The 16835-nt window shown below is 39.6% G+C and overlaps 1 protein-coding gene across 4 annotated transcripts in view; it reads left to right on the forward strand.

Moving 5' to 3' along the window:
* The first annotated feature begins 315 nt into the window (after positions 1-315).
* The window catches only part of APOOL (apolipoprotein O like), an 89134-nt gene continuing 72614 nt past the window's right edge, over positions 316-16835 (forward strand). For 2 of the 4 annotated variants that reach the window (XM_050776419.1, XM_050776415.1), the window contains exon 1: positions 316-414. In XM_050776419.1, coding sequence (XP_050632376.1) covers positions 400-414 — 15 coding nt within the window. In that variant the 5' untranslated portion in view covers positions 316-399. Of the gene's footprint in view, positions 527-6617; positions 6700-16835 lie in introns of those variants that run through there. The other 2 variants (XM_050776416.1, XM_050776418.1) reach the window with 2 other exon arrangements.

Below are 16835 nucleotides of genomic sequence, written 5' to 3' on the forward strand. Positions count from 1 at the left end.
ACACTTGGGTATTAAGTCCTTATGTAGACATATCACATATGCCTGAAACAAAATAATTAAAAGTTCTGCACCCAGGAAAATAACTCCCACCTAGACTATGGATAATATTCTGAAAGGCTTTATCTGGGACCGGGAAGGGCAACCACAAGGGTGAACAGTTTCTCCGGAAGACAGCCAACCAAAACTGCAGCAGTTGCCAAGACCGCTGGAGGAGGGCGGAGAAAAGGCGGTAACTGGCAGGCAACAGCAGTTGCCACGGCCGCCGGAGGAGGGGAGAAAAGGCGGTAACTGGCAGGCAACGGGCGTAACGGGGCGGGGCTGTCGGAAGGGGAGCCTAGTCGAACTGATTTGTCCCTCTCCGCTCTCCGTCTGAAAACCTTGGCGGAAAGGGTCGTAGACATGGCGGCCATCAGGGTAAGCGAAAACGAACTTGCTTAATTTCTGTGGTTGCCGATAGCATCCCGGTAACTGTAAAAGGGATCCTACTAACTTCTGAAGGAGCCCCGGAGCAAGGGGCGGGGTGGAGGTGGGTTTTGACATAATTACAATCTTTATTGTTTGAAGCCTCAAGACACCTGCCTTTCCCCATTAGGGTTTTATCAGTCTGGGACACTGCTTCCTCAATCCCCTTCGGTTGTCGATTTACACAGTGGCACAATACAAAACTGGGAAACGGCTGGGTGAAAATGGTTGGCCAGGCGACGAGCCGCAGTAGATGTTTCGGTCTTGAGCTGCAATAAAGAGAGAAAAAAAAATCCTGGGCTTTTGTCTCGGCGCACAGGGCAAGGCCTCATGACCCTATGGAAGGACTTTGTTGAAACATTTGGGGTGAAACTGACCAGGATAGAGAGGTCCCATAGTCTCTCAGCAGTGCGCTGGTTTACAAGTAGTGTTGTTGCTCTCTGTGCTCGAATAACCTGTTTCTTTCGAGTTTTACGCTTGGAAAATATGCCTTTACTTGGGAATCCGTGTACAGTGAGTGACTCAGCTGGCTGCTTGCTGCAGTTCCCTAAGTAGTGTTTAATAATGGTAGTCTACAGGTATTTACGTAGCGGGTTTTAAGTGTAAAATATTCTGTTAGGCTTGCAGGAGATACAATATGAATAATTCAGTTTCGCTGAAGTTTAAGTCGGCAGCGTCTGCAGTTCTGGTTCTCATACTTCATCTGAGTTCTTTCAACAACCTCCTACCTGAACTTGCTGCCTCAAGCCTGGCTCTCATGTAATCCGTTTTCTGTGTTGCCAGAGTACATCTACCAAAATGCAAATTTGATTTTTTGCCTCCCCACCCCCATCCCACCCCCCCATTTACAAAACTGTATGGGCATGTCATCATCTCCCCTCTGGGGTCAGGTCATACTCTTATGTCTAGAACACCTGATTTTACCTAGACTTTCCAGCCTTATCTCTTGTCACTCAGGAACCCTCCTCCTGTCGATGCTGAGCTACTTGCTTGACCCCTCCTTGCTTTTTTACGTGCTCTTTCTCTGGGCCTAAAGTGCCTTTTCCCATGCTTATCTAGTTGCATTTATAGTTCATTCTTTAATTCAACAGATATTTGTGTATAGCCTCCCCATAGGCAAAACACAAAAATGCCTGTCTAACAGTGTCCTTGATCTCCCCAGTCTATTTTATTTTATTTTTTATTTTTGAGACAGAGTCTTGCTCTGTCTCCCAGACTTGAGTGCAGTGGCGTGATCTCGGCTCACTGCAACCTCCCCGCCCCCCGCTCCCCCCGGGTTCAAGTGATTCCCTGCCACAGCCTCCTGAGTAGCCGGGACTACAGGCGCGCGCCACCATGCCCGGCTAATTTTTTTATTTTTTAGTAGAGACGGAGTTTCACCATGTTGGTCAGGCAGGTCTCGAACTCCCGACCTCATGATACACCCTCCTGGGCCTCTCAAAGTACTGGGATTACAGGCGTGAGCCACCGCGCCCGGTCCTCGCCAGTCTATTTTAAATAACACTTGTTTGTGCTCCCAGAGGACTCTGGGCACACTCTTAACCAAGCATTTATTCCACTGCACATACAGACTACTTACTTGTCTGTTCTAGCTACCTAAACTTTAAGTTCCTTGAAGACAGTAATTATATTTTGTATCCGTAGTACCTGGCACAAGTCTGATGTATATTAGGTAGTCAACATGTTCTACATGAATAAAGTGCCAGGCAATGAGGACAAAAGAGATTAAGTGGTGGAGATATAACACATATAACACAAATGATTGTGATTAAGAGTAAGGGGAGTTTCTTACCTCAAGAGAAGTACAGAGTGCTCTGAGGCTCAAAAAGAGAGAGAGCTCACACTTGGTTTGAAGAGAGTAAAGAAAGGCTTCATGGAGAAGGTCCACAGACAGAAGGAATGGTCAGTGGCAAAAAGCAAACCAGAATAGTGTGTTGTCATTGAAACTTAGAGAAGAGAGTTGAACAGTCCTTTGATTTCACCATTAATAAGTTGCTGCAGTTATCATTTATTAAGTGCTTACTCCAGGCCAGGCACTATGCTAAAACACGTTACATGTGTTAATTCACTAATTCTCAAGACAGCTTTATGTGGTGGGTATTATTACCATTTTACAGTTGAAAATTAAGGTTTAGAGGAGTCAGATTATTCAAAACCATGCTAATAAGAGCTGAAGTGAGCTAAAGAGATAAATAGAGTGGTAGAGGAACAACCAAGATTGTAAGGGGTTAAGAAAAGAATAAGGGATGGAGAACTGGCATTCATTTAGCACCTACTTTGGCCAGATGATTTACATATATTATTTTAGTTTAATCCTCTTGATGACCCTAAGAAATGGGTAATATATCCATTTTACAGATGAAAAAACGGAGGGTTAGAAAAACTGCTTGCTCCAGGCCATACAACCACTAAGTGGAAGAACTAGGTTCAAACAGTATATTTATCCCCAAAGTCTTTCCACTCCTCCATGCTTCCTCTGGAAAGGAGTTATACATTACTCTTTGGTGGTGAAAGAAAGGAACGAAATCTTGGAATGAGGGTAGCAAATTCCAGAAAAGGTGTCTTTTAATTAAAAAAAAAAAAAAAACTAAAAACAAAACAGGAGACAGAAGACTTGAGCTACTTTGGAGACAAGGGAAAATGTACCAGGAGGTATCTAGAGGGAAAGGTAATAGTATTTACAGCTATTATGTTATTGAATATTGACTGCATGCTAGGAATTTTGCTAAGCACTTTATGTGGATTCTCTCATTTATGTTTCACATTGGCCTTATGAGTAGGAACTGTTATTAATCACTTTTTGCAGGTAGGGAAACAGAAGCTTAAAAAGGTTGAGTAACTCCGAGGTCATACAGGAGTAAAGTGGTAGAGCTGGATCTGAAATCACATGGTTTAAGTCCTGAACCCGGACTCTTAACCATACTTTGTAAGACAGTGGTAAAATCAAGAGAACAAGTGGAGGGATTAACCTTGGCAAAGAGGAGACACACTTTGCTTCAAAGGCCAGAGTTGGTCAAGATAGAAGGTGAAGATACAAAGTGATTTTGAAGAACGAAGGAGGTCAAGGAGGGAGCTCACATTGGAGGTCTGTATCTTCTGGGTGTAAGGTCATCTGCTGAGAGAGTAAAATGTGCCTTTAGGAGTTTAAGAATGGGATAGGCTTGGAAAAGGTGTTGTAGGAATTCAGTAAAGTATCAGTAGACATTGAATAAAATATTAATAATTGCTGAGAAGTGAGGGCCCGGCTAATGTTGGCTCTAGTAGTGATTTTCTCCAGCAGTGCTCACAGCATAGGGGAAGAGGAGACAGTGGGTTGCTCAAGTGCTGAGTGTTGTCAAGGTGAGAATGTTAGAAGATCTAGGGAATTTATCCAAATAATAGTCATCTACTCTGGATAAGGAGACAAACAAAGAAGATTGAAGTGATGGACTAGGGTACTAGAAGATTTATGGCCATAGTGAGAAAGAAGATTTAGTTCAAAAAGAGTAGGAGAATTGAAAGAGCATTCTATTTTAATGAGGGAAATTTCAAGCATTTAGGATCTCGAAGGTGAAACAATTTCTAATAATTGCAAGGTAGGGTAATTGTGTTAGAAATGGCTAAGATTTGTGGAGATCATGGTGCTTGAGAAGCAAGGACTATGCTGATCTCCCAGATCTTCTGAAATCAGGGGGAATTGCTGGAGGTCTGGCCTTCAATTAAGTGGATTGGGAGGAATATATAATAGTAGTGTCAAGTAAAAGCCAAGTTTCATTTAATGCCAGAGGTTGAGAGTGAGTTTGAGGACAATTTGGATATTGGCAGATAATTTGTTTGTAATAGAATACTTAAAATCAAAATTTGTCTATGATTTCTTGAGGACTTACTGTGTATCAGGTACTGTGCTAAGCTGTTGATACACATTATTTCATTTAATTCTCACTAAACGTCTTCTAAGGTAGGTAACTTTACCTGTAAGAACTGAAGTAGATCAGTAAGGAAATCGAAACTGTAATTATAGAAGGTTGTACTCAGAAAAAAACTTGCTGAATTTATGATTTTAGCTATTAAGAAGTTCTAGGGAATGGTAAATTCAAGATGTACCTGGGGAACAGGTAGCTATAAGACCCTCTGGGTTTATGTATTTTTTTTTTCTTTTTTTCCCCAGCTTTATTGAGGTATAACTGACAAATAAAATTGTTTGATTTTAAGGTGTACAGTGTGATGATTTGATATACATATATTTTGTGGAATGATTACCAGAATCAAATTAGTTTATATGTATCACTTCACCATGCTGTGTATTGTATCCCTTGAACTTACCTATCTTATCATTGAAAGTTTGTGCCCTTTGGCCAACCTCCCAACCTCTCCCCTTTCCTTCACCTTTGCCCCTGGTAACTGCCATTCTATTCTCTAGTTCAGTAAGTTCAACTTCTTAAGATTCCACGTACAGATAAAATTATACAGAGTTTGTCTTTCTTTGTCTGACTTACTTTACTTAGCATAATACCCTTGAGGGTTATCCATGTTGTTGCAAATAACAGGATTTCTTTCTTTTTTTATGGTTGAATAATAACCCGTTTGTGTGTGTGTGTGTGTGTGTGTGTGTGTGTGTGTGTGTGTCTACACCACAATTTCTTCATCCATTGATCTGTTGGCAGACACTTAGGTTAGACACTTAGGTTGTTTTCATGTTTTGGCTATTGTGAATAAATCCTGCAATGAACATGGGAGTGCAGGTATCTTTGCAATTGCTGATTTCATTTGCTTTGGTTGTACACCTACTTTGGCTATTCAGAGTCTTTTGTGATTCCATACAAATTTTGCAATTGTTTATTTTTTCTGTGTCTTTGAAAAATGCCATTAGAATTGAATCTGTGGATTGCTTTGGGTAGTATGGATATTTTAACAACATTAATTCTTCCAATTCATGAACATAGGATATCTTGACATTTGTATCTTCATTTTTGTTCATTATGGTTTGATAGTTTTCAATATACAGCTCTTTCACCTCTTGGGTTAAGTTTATTCTTAAGTGTTTTATTCTTTCTGATGTTGTTTTAAATGGGATTGCTTTCTTTTTTGGGTAGATCATCTTCAATAGTGTATAGAAATATAACTGCTTTTTTGTATGTTCACTTTGTGTGCTGCAGTTCCCTGATTTTATTTATTAGTTCTAACAACTTTTTGGTGGCATATTTAAGATCTTCTATGTATAATATCATGTAATCTGGGAAAAGAGACAATTTTACTTCTTCTTTTCCAATTTGTATGCCTTTCATTTCTTTCTCTTGCCTAATTGCTTTGACTAGAACTTCCAGTGCTATGTTAAATAGAAGTGGCAAGAGTCTTGTTCCTGATCTTAGAGGAAATGCTTTTAACTTTTTGCCATTGGGTATATTAGTTGTGGCCTTATCATATATGGCTTTTATTATGTTGCGGTACATACCTTGTATAATTAATTTGTTGAGAGTTTTTATCACAAAAGGATGTTGAAGTTTGTCAGATGCTTTTTCTGCATTCATTAAAATGATCGTGTTGTTTTTGTCTTTCATTCTATTAATGTGGTGTATCATGTTTATTGATTTGGATATGTTGAACCGTCCTTGCATCTCTGGGATAAATCTTACTGATCATGGTGAATGAGCCTTTTACTTTTATTTATTTATTGACTTCTTTGTTCAACTTCTATTTTAGGTTCAGGTGTACATGTGAAGGTTCGTTACGCAGGTAGACTCGTATCATGGGCATTTATTGTGCAGATTATTTCATCACCCAGCTATTAAGCTCATTACCCAATAGTTATCTTTTCTGCTCCCCTCTTTGCTCCCACCCACTACCCTCAAGGAGACCCCGGTGTCTGTGGTTTCTTTGTGTTTGTAAGTTCTCATCATTTAGCTCCCACTTATAAGTGAGAACATGCAATATTTGGTTTTCTGTTCCTGCGTTTACTTGCTAAGGATAATAGCCTACAGCTCCATCCATATTCGTGCAAAAGACATGATCTCATTCCTTTTTACGGCTGCATAGTATTCCATGGTGTATATGTACCATTTTTTTTAAATCCAATCTGTTATTGGTGAACATTTGGGTTGATTCTGTATCTTTGCTATTGTGAATAGTGCTGTCAAGCTACCCTTCTAAGTGGTTGTACCATTTTGCATTCCTACTAGCAATGAATGAGACTTCCTTTTGCTCCATGTTCTCCCCAGCATTTACCATCATCAGTGTTTCGGATTTTCACCCTGCTAGTAGGTATGTAGTGATATCTTATTATTGTTTTAATTTGTAATTCTCCAGTGACATGATGTGAAGCATCTTTTCATATGCTTATTTGCCATCTGTGTATCTTTGATGAAGTATCTGTTGAGATATTTTGCCCATTTTAAAACATTTTAAGTTTTTCAGGAACAGGTGGTTTTAGGTTAAATGGATGAGTTCTTTAGTAGTGATTTCTGAGATTTTGGTGCACCTGTCACCTGAGCAGTTTACACTGTCTCCAGTGTGCAGTATTTTGTCCCTTACCCCTCCCAGTGTTCCCAAGTCCCCAATGTGCATTGTCTTATTTTTATGCCTTTGAATTATCATAGCTTAGCCCCCACTTATTAGTAAAACCATACAATAGTTGGTTTTCAATACCTGAGTTACTTCACTTGGGATAATGTTCTCCAACTTCATCTGGGTTGCTGCAAATACCCTTATTTTGTTCCTTTTTATGTCTGAATAGTATTCCAGGTTGTATATATACCACATTTTCTTGATCCACTCATTGGTTGATGGGCATTTAGGTTGGTTACATATTTTCACAATTGCAAATTGTGCTGCACATGCATGTGCAAGTGACTTTTTTATATAATGACTTTTTTTCTGTGGGTAAATACCCAGTAGTGGGATTGCTGGATTGAATAGTAGTTCTACTTTCAGTTCTTTAAGGAATCTCCATACTGTTTTCCATAGTGGTTGTACTAGCTTACATTCCCACCAGCAGTGTAAAAGTGTTCCCTTTTCACCACATCCACACCAACATCTGTTATTTTTTTATTTTTAATTATGGCCATTCTTGCAGGAGTAAGATGGTATCGCATTGTGGTTTTAATTTCCATTTCTCTGATAATTAGTGATGTTAAGCATTTTTTCATGTTTGTTGGACATTTGCATATTGTAAGAATTGTCTCTTCATGGTCTTTGCCTACTTTCTGATGCCATTATTTGTTCTTTTTTTTGCTGATTTGTTTGAGTTTCTTGTAGATGCTGGATATTAGTTCTTTGTCAGATGCATAGTTTGTGAGTATTTTCTCCCACTCTGTCAGTTGTCTGTTTTCTCTGCTATTTTGTTTGCTGTGTAGAAGCTTTTTAGTTTAATTAGGTCCCATCTATTTATTTTTGTTTTTGTTGCATTTGCTTTTGGATTCTTGGTCATGAACTACTCTTTGCCTAAGCCAATGTCTAGAAGAGTTTTTCTGATGTTATCTTCTGGAATTTTCATGGTTTCAGGTCTTAGATTTAAGTCTTTGATCCATCTTGAGTTGATTTTTGTATGAGGTGAGAGATGAGGATCCAGTTTCATTCTTCTACATGTGGCTTGCCAGTTATTCCAACATGATTTGTTGAACAGGGTGTGTGTGCTTTTCCCATTCTGTTTTTATTTGCTTTACCTAAGATCAATTGGCTGTAAGTATTTGGCTTTATTTCTTGGTTCTCTACTGTGTTCCATTGGTCTACGTGCCTACTTTTATACCAATACCATGTTTTGGTAACTGTAGCCTAGTTTGCAGTGTAGTTTGAAGTTGGGTAATATGATGCCTTCAGATTTGTTCTTCTTGCTTAGTATTACTTCAGCTACGTGGGCTCTTTTTTGGTTCCATATGAATTTAAGGATTGTTTTCTTCTAGTTCTGTGGAGAACGATGATGATATTTTGATGTGAATTGTATTGAATCCGTAGATCACTTTTGGCGGTATGGTCATTTTGACAATATTGATTGTACCCATCCATGAGCATAGGACATGTTTCTATTTGTTTGTGTCATCTATAATTTCTTTCAGCAGTGTTTTATAGTTTTCTTGTAGAGATCTTCCACCTCCTGAGGTTTTTTTGTTTGTTTATTTTTTGTTTCTGTTTTGTAGCTGTCGTAAAAGGGATTGAATTATTGATTTGATTCTCAGCTTGGTCATTGTTGGTGTATAGCAGTCCTACTGATTTGTGTACATTGATTTTGTATCCTGAGACTTTACTGAATTATTTGTTAGATCTAGGAGCTTCTTGGATGAGTTCTTAGAATTTTCTAGGTATACTGTCATATCATTGGTGAACAGCAGTGGTTTGACTTCCTCTTTTCCGATTTGAGTGTCCTTTCTTTCTTTCTTTTGTCTGATTTCTTTGGCTAAGACTTCCAATATCATGTTGAATAGAAGTGGTGAAAGTGATTATCCTTGTCTTGTTTCAGTTCTCATTGGGAATGCTCTCAATTTTTCCCCATTTAGTATGATATTGGCTGTGGGCTTGTCATAAATGGCTTTTATTACCTTGAGGTCTGTTCCTTCTATGCCAATTTTGCAGAAGGTTTTTGTCACTAAGGGAGCCAGGATTTTTTTAAAATGCTTTTTCTGCTTCTATTGAGATGATCTTATGATTTTTAGTTTTAATTCCGTTTATGTGATATATCACATTTACTGACTTGTGTATGTTAAACCATCCCTGCATCCCTGGTATGAAACCCACTTGCTTGTGATGTATTATCTTTTTGATATGCTGTTGGGATTCAGTTAGCTAGTATTTTGTTGAGGATTTTTGCATCTGTGTTCATCAGGGATATTGGTCTGTAGTTTTCTTTTTTTTTTTGTTATGTCCTTTCCTGGTTTTGGTATTTGGGTGATACTGGCTTCATAGAGTGATCTAGGGAGGACTCCCTTTCTTTCTTTCTTTCTTTCTTTCTTTCTTTCTTTCTTTCTTTCTTTCTTTCTTTTTTTTTTTTTTGTAATAGTTTCAGTAGGATTGGTACCAATTCCTCTTTGAGTGTCTGATACAGTTTAGCTGTGAATCCATCTGGTCCTGGAATCTGTTTTTGTTGGCAATTTGTAAACTACTGTTTCGATTTCGCTATTGGTCTGTTCAGTTTCTACTTCTTCCTTACTTAATCTAGCAGGGTTGTATATTTCCAGGAATGTATCCATCTCTTCTAGGTTTTCTAGTTTGTGTGCACAAAGGTGTTCATGGTAGCCTTCAATGATCTTTTGCATTTCTGTGGTGTCAGTTGTAATATCTCTCTTTTCATTTCTACTTGAGCTGATTTGGATATTCTCTCTTCTTTTCTTTTGTTTAATCTCTCTAATGGTCAATCAGTTTTCTTAATCTTTTCAAATAAACAGATCTTTGTTTTATTTATCTCTTGTATTTTTTTTGTTTCAATTTTATTTAGTCCTGGTCTGATTTTGTTATTTCTTTTCTTCTAGCTTTAGGTTTAGTTTGACCTTGTTTCTCCAGTTCCTAGAGGTGTGATATTTGATTGTCAATATTTGGGCTCTTTCACACTTCTTGATGTAGGCATTTAATGCCATGAATTTTCCTCTTAGCACTATTTTTGCTGTATCCCAGAGGTTTTGATAAGTTGTGTTACTATTATTCAGGTCAAAGACTTTTTAAATTTCCATCTTGATTTCATTGTTGGCCCAAAGATCATTCAATAGGAGATTATTTAATTTACATTTATTTGTATAGTTTTGAGGGTTCCCTTTGGAGTTGATTTCAGTTTTATTCTACAGTGGTCTGAAAGGATGCTTAATATGATTTTGATTTTCTTAAATTTATTCAGAAGTGTTTTTTGGCCTATCATGTGGTCTGTCTTGGAGAATGTTTCATGTCCTCATGAAAAGAGTGCATATTCTGCAGTTTTGGGGTAGTAAGTTTTATAAATATCTAAGTCCATTTGTTCTAGGATGTAGTTTAAATCCACTGGTTCATTGTTGACTTTCTGTCTTGATGACCTGTCTAGTGCTGTCAGTGGAGTATTGAAGTCCCCTACTATTATTGTGTTGCTGTCTATCTCATTTCTTAGGTCTAGTAGTAATTTTTTTTATGAATTGTGGAGCTCCTGTGTTAGGTACGTATGTGTTTAGGACTGTGATATTTTCCTGTTGGAGTAGTCCTCTTATCACTATATAATATCCCTCTTTGTCTTTTTAAACTGTTGTTATTTTAAAGTAGCTACTCCTGCTCACTTTTGGTGTCCGTTTGCATGGACTATCTTTTTCCACCCCTTTACCTTAAGTATATGTGAGTCCTTATGTGTTAAGTGAGTCTCAGCAATTACTTGGTTGGTGGATTTTTATTCATTCTGCCATTCTTTATCTTTTAAGTGGAGCATTTAGGCCATTTACTATCAGTGTTAGTATTGAGATATGAGGTACTGTTTTATTTATCATGCTGGTTGTTGCCTGAATACCTTTTTTTAAATTGTGTTATTGTTTTATAGGTCTTGTGAGATTAATGCTTTTAGTTGGTTGTATTTTGGGCGTATTTCGAGGTTTTCTTTCAAGATTTAGAACTGCTTTTAGCAGTTCTTGTAGTGCTGGCTTGGTAGTGGCGAATTCTCAGCATATTTTTTTTTTTGTCTGAAAACAACTTTATCTCTCCTTTATTTATGAAGTTTAGGTTTGCTGGAAACAAAATTACTGGCTGACAATTATTTTATTTAAGGAGGTTAAAGATAGGACCCCAATTCCTTCTGGCTGTAAAGTTTCTGCTAGGAAATTTGCTGCTAGTCTGATAGGTTTTTCTTTATAGTTTACCTGATGCTTTTGTCTCACAGCTCTTAAGAGTTTTTCCTTCGCCTTGAGTTTAGATAACCTGATGACTGTGTGTCTAGGTGATTATCTTTTTTGTGATGAATTTCCCAGAAGTTCTTTGAGCTTCTTATAGTTGGATGTCTAGATCTCTAGCAAGACCAGGAAATTTTTTCTCAATTATTCCTTCAAATGAGTTTTCCTAACTTTTTGATTTCTCTTCTTCCTCAGGAAGACCAGTTATTCTTAGATTTGGCATTTAACACAATCCTCAGTTTACTGGAAGCTTTGTTCATTTTTTTTAGATTATTTTATCCTTGTCTTTTTCTGATTGGGTTAATTTGAAAACCTTGTCTTCGAGCTCTGAAATTCTTTCTTCTACTGGTTCTAGTCTATTTTTGAAAATTTCTACTGCATTTTGTTTTTCACTAAGCGTGTCTTTTATTTCCAGAAGTTGTGATTGGTTTTTCTTTATGATACCTATTTCTATGGAAAATGTTTCATTCATATCCTGTATTTTTTTAAAAAGTTCTCTAAGGTCTTTTTCACCTTTCTGTGGTATCTCCTTGAGTAATTTCATAATCAGCCTTCTAAATTCTTTATCTGGCAATTCAGAGATTTCTTCTTGGTTTGGATCCACTGCTCGGGAGCTGGTGTGATTATTTGGGGGTGTTATAGAACCCTGTATTGTCATTACCAGAGTTACTTTTCTGGTTTCTTCTCATTTATGTAGACTGTTTCTTAAAATTGTTCTTGAATCTTTTTTTGATTGGACTTCTTTTTTATTTTAAATTTCTTCTTTTCCTTCTTAAGTATCAGACTTTAATATTTATTTATTTATGAGATGGAGTTTCACTCTTGTGGCCCAGGCTGGAGTGCAATGACATGATCTGTGCTTATTGCAACCTCTGCCTCCTGGGTTTAAGTGATTCTCCTGCCTCAGCCTCCTGAGTAGCTGGGATTATAGGTGTGCGCCACCAAACACAGCTAATTTTGTATTTTTATTAGAGATGGGGCTTCGCCATGTTGGCCAGGCTGGTCTCAAACTCCTGACCTTCTTTGTGCTTGTAGGGATGAAGACTGTGTATGAGATAGTTAGTTATAAAGAGCCTTTGTGTGCTGGCTTTCCCTGATGCTGGTTGTAGTAGTTATATTCGTGGTGTGTGGGTGAGTTCACTGTCTCCTATGGAGTTGGAATGGCAGGGATCTTTTGAAGGTTATCTCCTTCTCTCATGGCATACAATTTATTTATTTACTTAATTTTTTCCATTGTTTTATTTACTAAATTGATGATTCAGTCTTCAGTCCAGTAGGGAAAGTATCCCTGGATAGTCACCAGTTGTGGCTAAGATAGGGCTGGTGCAAAGGTAATTGAAGTTTTTCCCATCAACGGCAAAAACCTCAATTACTTTTGTATCAACCTAATAATGCCCAACTGTGGGCCAAGATCCCAACCTTGATGAGGGTTGCTGGGGGAGCTCTCAGTGAAATCTGCTGAGGTTTTATCAGGGTGAAGAGTGAGAGCTACCTCAGCCCCCCTGCCAGGTCAGCAGGAAAGTTATTCACCTCATAGCTTCACTCCTGTCTTTGTGTTTCAGCTACTTGGGTCATACAGACACATCTTTTCATGTATAGGAATGTTGATCTTCCAGGTAGGGAGGAATTGTGACTCTGCCTGTCTGCTGGCCTGAACCTGGAGTATGCTCCTGTTATGGGGATACACTCACCCTGGATTGTTCCAGCAAGGCTGTCTATACATTCTTCTAGGCTGCATTCCTGTGGGGGAAGCCCACTGTGTCTTCAGTGGAGTGCTGGTGGGGAACAAGGTCTCCTTCTCCAAGACCTTTTATGATCACAGAGGCTGCCTGCCTGTTGGGGTATAGGTGTAGACTTTCCCTACTGTACCCAGCATTGCAATTGTGTCTCTGTTGTGAGAAACTACCCACTAGCAGAAAGATCTAGAACTCAAGTCCTGTTGTTCAGATTCTTTTATCCCATGGGGTGACTGCCTGACGTGGGGCTCTCCCCCTTCTTAGGAGCAGGGTTATTCTGTCATGAGTTGCTGTAATGGCATAAGATAATTGCCCTCCAGTCAGGAGGTAACACATTCAAGATAACACCAGCTGTGTTAGCAGTAGTGGGATATAAGCTTGCCCTAAGTTGGCAGAGGAAGTATTCTGTTTTCTCAGGTAATGGGCAGGGCCATAAAGCTCCCAAGAGTTCATGTCTTTTGTATTTGGTTACCAGGCAGGTTGGGAAATACCACCACGTGGGGGCAGGGTATTAGGTGGATCTGAACTTAATCTCTTCTTGCATGGGGCTTGCAAAGGCTTCCGTGGAGGTTGAGGCGGATGGTTCTCAGGCCAATGGGGTTATGTTCGAGGGGATTATGGCTGCCTCTGCTGTGCAGTATAGTTCTCCAGGGATTTAGGGTATAGCCATTAGTGAAAGGACTCACTCAGCTCCCATGCATTTGGTGAGGCCAATCTTGATTCTGCAGTGCCCTGCTAACAGTTTAGATCCAGGCAGCCTGTGCGCAGAGCTCAGACCTGCCCTGGGCCATAAGTTTCCTTGCTAAGAATGCAAGCACAGCTTTTAGGCCCTCCTCTCTCTTTGTGTTCACAATGTTGATGGTTCCTATGCTCATATTTGCAGCAGTTCCCATTCACCCCCTATATTCTGCTCAAGAATGTTTGTGCCCAGTCAAAATTATTACAAAATTAAGTTGGAAACTTCTTTCACCCTTTGACCCCTCCCTAATTCTGCTGGCTGTCTTCCCTGAGAGCCCCTGTGAGATCTTAGCAGTTAGGGATGGCTTCCCTGGGCTTGAGCTGGAGACTCTGAGTGCCTCCAAGGTCCTTCCCCACTGCTGCTTTTACCTTTATATTTCATGCGGTTCCTGAAATCTGTTCCAGCTCTAGACAGGGTTAAATCCTTCTCCCATGATCTGGATTTTTAGATTCCCCAGTGGAATGTGTGTTTGGAGGCAGGTTTTCACCCTCTCTCACTTTGGAAACTCACCCATCTCATGGAATTTGCAGCAGCGCTCTGCTACCATCAAAGGATCTGTGAATTCTTTTGGTTTTCCTGGTATGTTCCTGCAGTGGTTCTTGGAACAAAAGTTCATGGTATGAGTCTCCACACACTGTTTTGTCTGTTCAAGTGGGAGATGCATGTTAGCCCTGCTTCCTGTTTGCTATTTTCCTCCCATCCATGAATGAGTCTTTTAATGTGCTGTAGAATTTAGTTTGCTAGTATTTTGTTGAGGACTTTAGCATCTATGTTGTATTAGACCATTTTTGCATTGCTGTAAAGGAATACCTGAGGCTAACTACTTTGTGAAAAGAGGTTTTATTTTTGGCTTACAGTACTTCAGGCTGTACAGGAAGCATGGTGCTGACATGTTTCTGGTGCGGGCCTCAGGAAGCTAACTATCATGCCAGAAGGCATGAGGAACCAGCATGTCATATGGTGAGAGTGGGAGCAAGAAAGCAAGGGAGAGGTGCCACAAAATTTTAAACAACCAGATCTTGCAAAAACTCACTCACTATTATGAGGATAGCACCAAGTTATTTATGAGGGACTGCTCCCATGATCCAGTAACCTCCCACCAGGCCCCAACTTCAAATTTGAGATGACATTTCAACATGAGATTTGGAGGGGACAAACATCTAAATGTGATCAGTGATTCAGTTGATAGTGTCCCGTAAGTTCTTTGGGTTTTCTTCACTATTTTTCATTTTTTAAAAAATCTTCTCACTGGATAATTTCATAAGGTCTGCCTTCAAGTTTGCAGATTCTTTGTTCTATTTGATCATGTCTCCTGTTTGAAGCTCTCTTTTACATTTGTATTTCATTCATTATATTCTGCAGTTCTAAAATTTTTGTTGGTTCTTTTTGATAATTTCTGTTTCTTTGTTGATCTTGTTTTGTTTATTACTTTCCTGAGTTCATTGAGCTGTATGTGTTCTCTTCTATCTCACTGATCTTCCTTAAAATAATTATTTTTAATTCTTTTTCAGATAACATAGATCTCCGTTTCTTTGAGATCACTTACTGCATAGTTACTGTGTTTCTTTAGTGGTATCATATTTCCTTGATGTTTTCATTTTTCTGGCAGCCTTATGTTTATATGTGTGCAGTCTGTGGTGGCTATAGTGGCTAGGGCTCTTATGGTCCTTGGTAGTGGTGGCTGCTGGGTTCCTCTTGCACTCCTTTTCTCTCATGGGGGGATATTCTAGCCAAGGTTATTCCTCTTGGCACCGATTGTGGCATGCTGGCATTCACACAACCGCAGCTGTGGTGATGCTGGGATTGGGGCAGGTGCATGATCAGTGGCTGCTATGGTTTGAATGTGGGTGTTCCCTTCAAATTTATATGTTGGAAACTAATACTGTATGTGACAGTTTTAATAAGTGGGGCCTATCTGAAAGATATTAAGTTATGAGGGCTCTGCCCTCACAAATGGGACTAATGCCCCCATAACAGAGATTGAAGGGAATGGACTTACTCCTTCTGCCGTGTAAGGATGCTAGAAGAAGTTAACATCTTTGAAGCACAGATCAAGCCCTCATTAGAGACTATATCTTCTGTTGCCTTGATATGTGACTTTCCAGTCTCCAGAACTGTAAGCAATACATTTCTATAATTTATAAATAATCCAGCTTAAGGCATTTTGTTATAGAAGTCCAAAGAGGCTAAGACAGTGATGGTGGTACCAGTGCTTAGGGCACAGGTATTTGGAGTAGCAACAGATCTGAGGATCTGTGGTTAGGTGTGCACAGAACTTCTGTGGCATCTGGGAACTGGAGCACAGACATACTTGCTGGGATAGTGGTGCCAGTGATTAAGACATGGTCTTGTGCATATCATCTACAGAGTTTACGGTGGGTCTCTAGGACATTCCACAATGACTTGACCTCATGGGGAAGGGATATAACAGTAACACAGATCCAGCAATGACAGGACCAAGAAGAGGCCTGGGCAGTGGGTCTGTGATGCAACAGTGGGTAGTGTGGCCCAAGGGATGGCTGGTTGTAGCCACAACTCAGGCCCCAGGGAGTGGAGCAAACAGCAGTGATATCTGTGACTTAAGCCCAGAGTGTAGAGTCTAGAGCAGTGGCAGCCTAACCCCAGGGATGGTTAATCAAAGCCCTGGCTCAAGACCCAGGGGCTAGGGCACAGAGTAGCGGGAGTGCAGCCTCAGTAAGGACATGTGAAAGCCCTGATTCAGGACCTGGGGGTGGGTGCTGAACAGAGGCAGTGTCAGCAAGATTGGTGATGATGATATGATTGGTCAAAACCCTGACTCAGAGACAAGCATCAGCAAAATGGCAGAATAGGATGCTCCAGCACTCTTTCCCTTGCAGAAACATCAATTCGAAGATCCCTCCATATATGAAATGACCTTTATAGGAGCTAAGGAAACCAAGTGAGAAATTACAGCTCCTGGGTGTAGCACAGAATTATGAAAAGATGCATTGATGAGGGCAGGAGAGACAGTCAGTTTTACATTGCCCATGTCACCCCTCCCCCAACACCAGGCAGTGTAGTGTGGAGAGAAAAGTGGGCAATAGACACCAGACTTTGCCTTGGACACCAGCAATAGAC

Source organism: Macaca thibetana, chromosome X (genome assembly GCF_024542745.1).
Source record: "Macaca thibetana thibetana isolate TM-01 chromosome X, ASM2454274v1, whole genome shotgun sequence".
NCBI lineage: Eukaryota > Metazoa > Chordata > Mammalia > Primates > Cercopithecidae > Macaca > Macaca thibetana.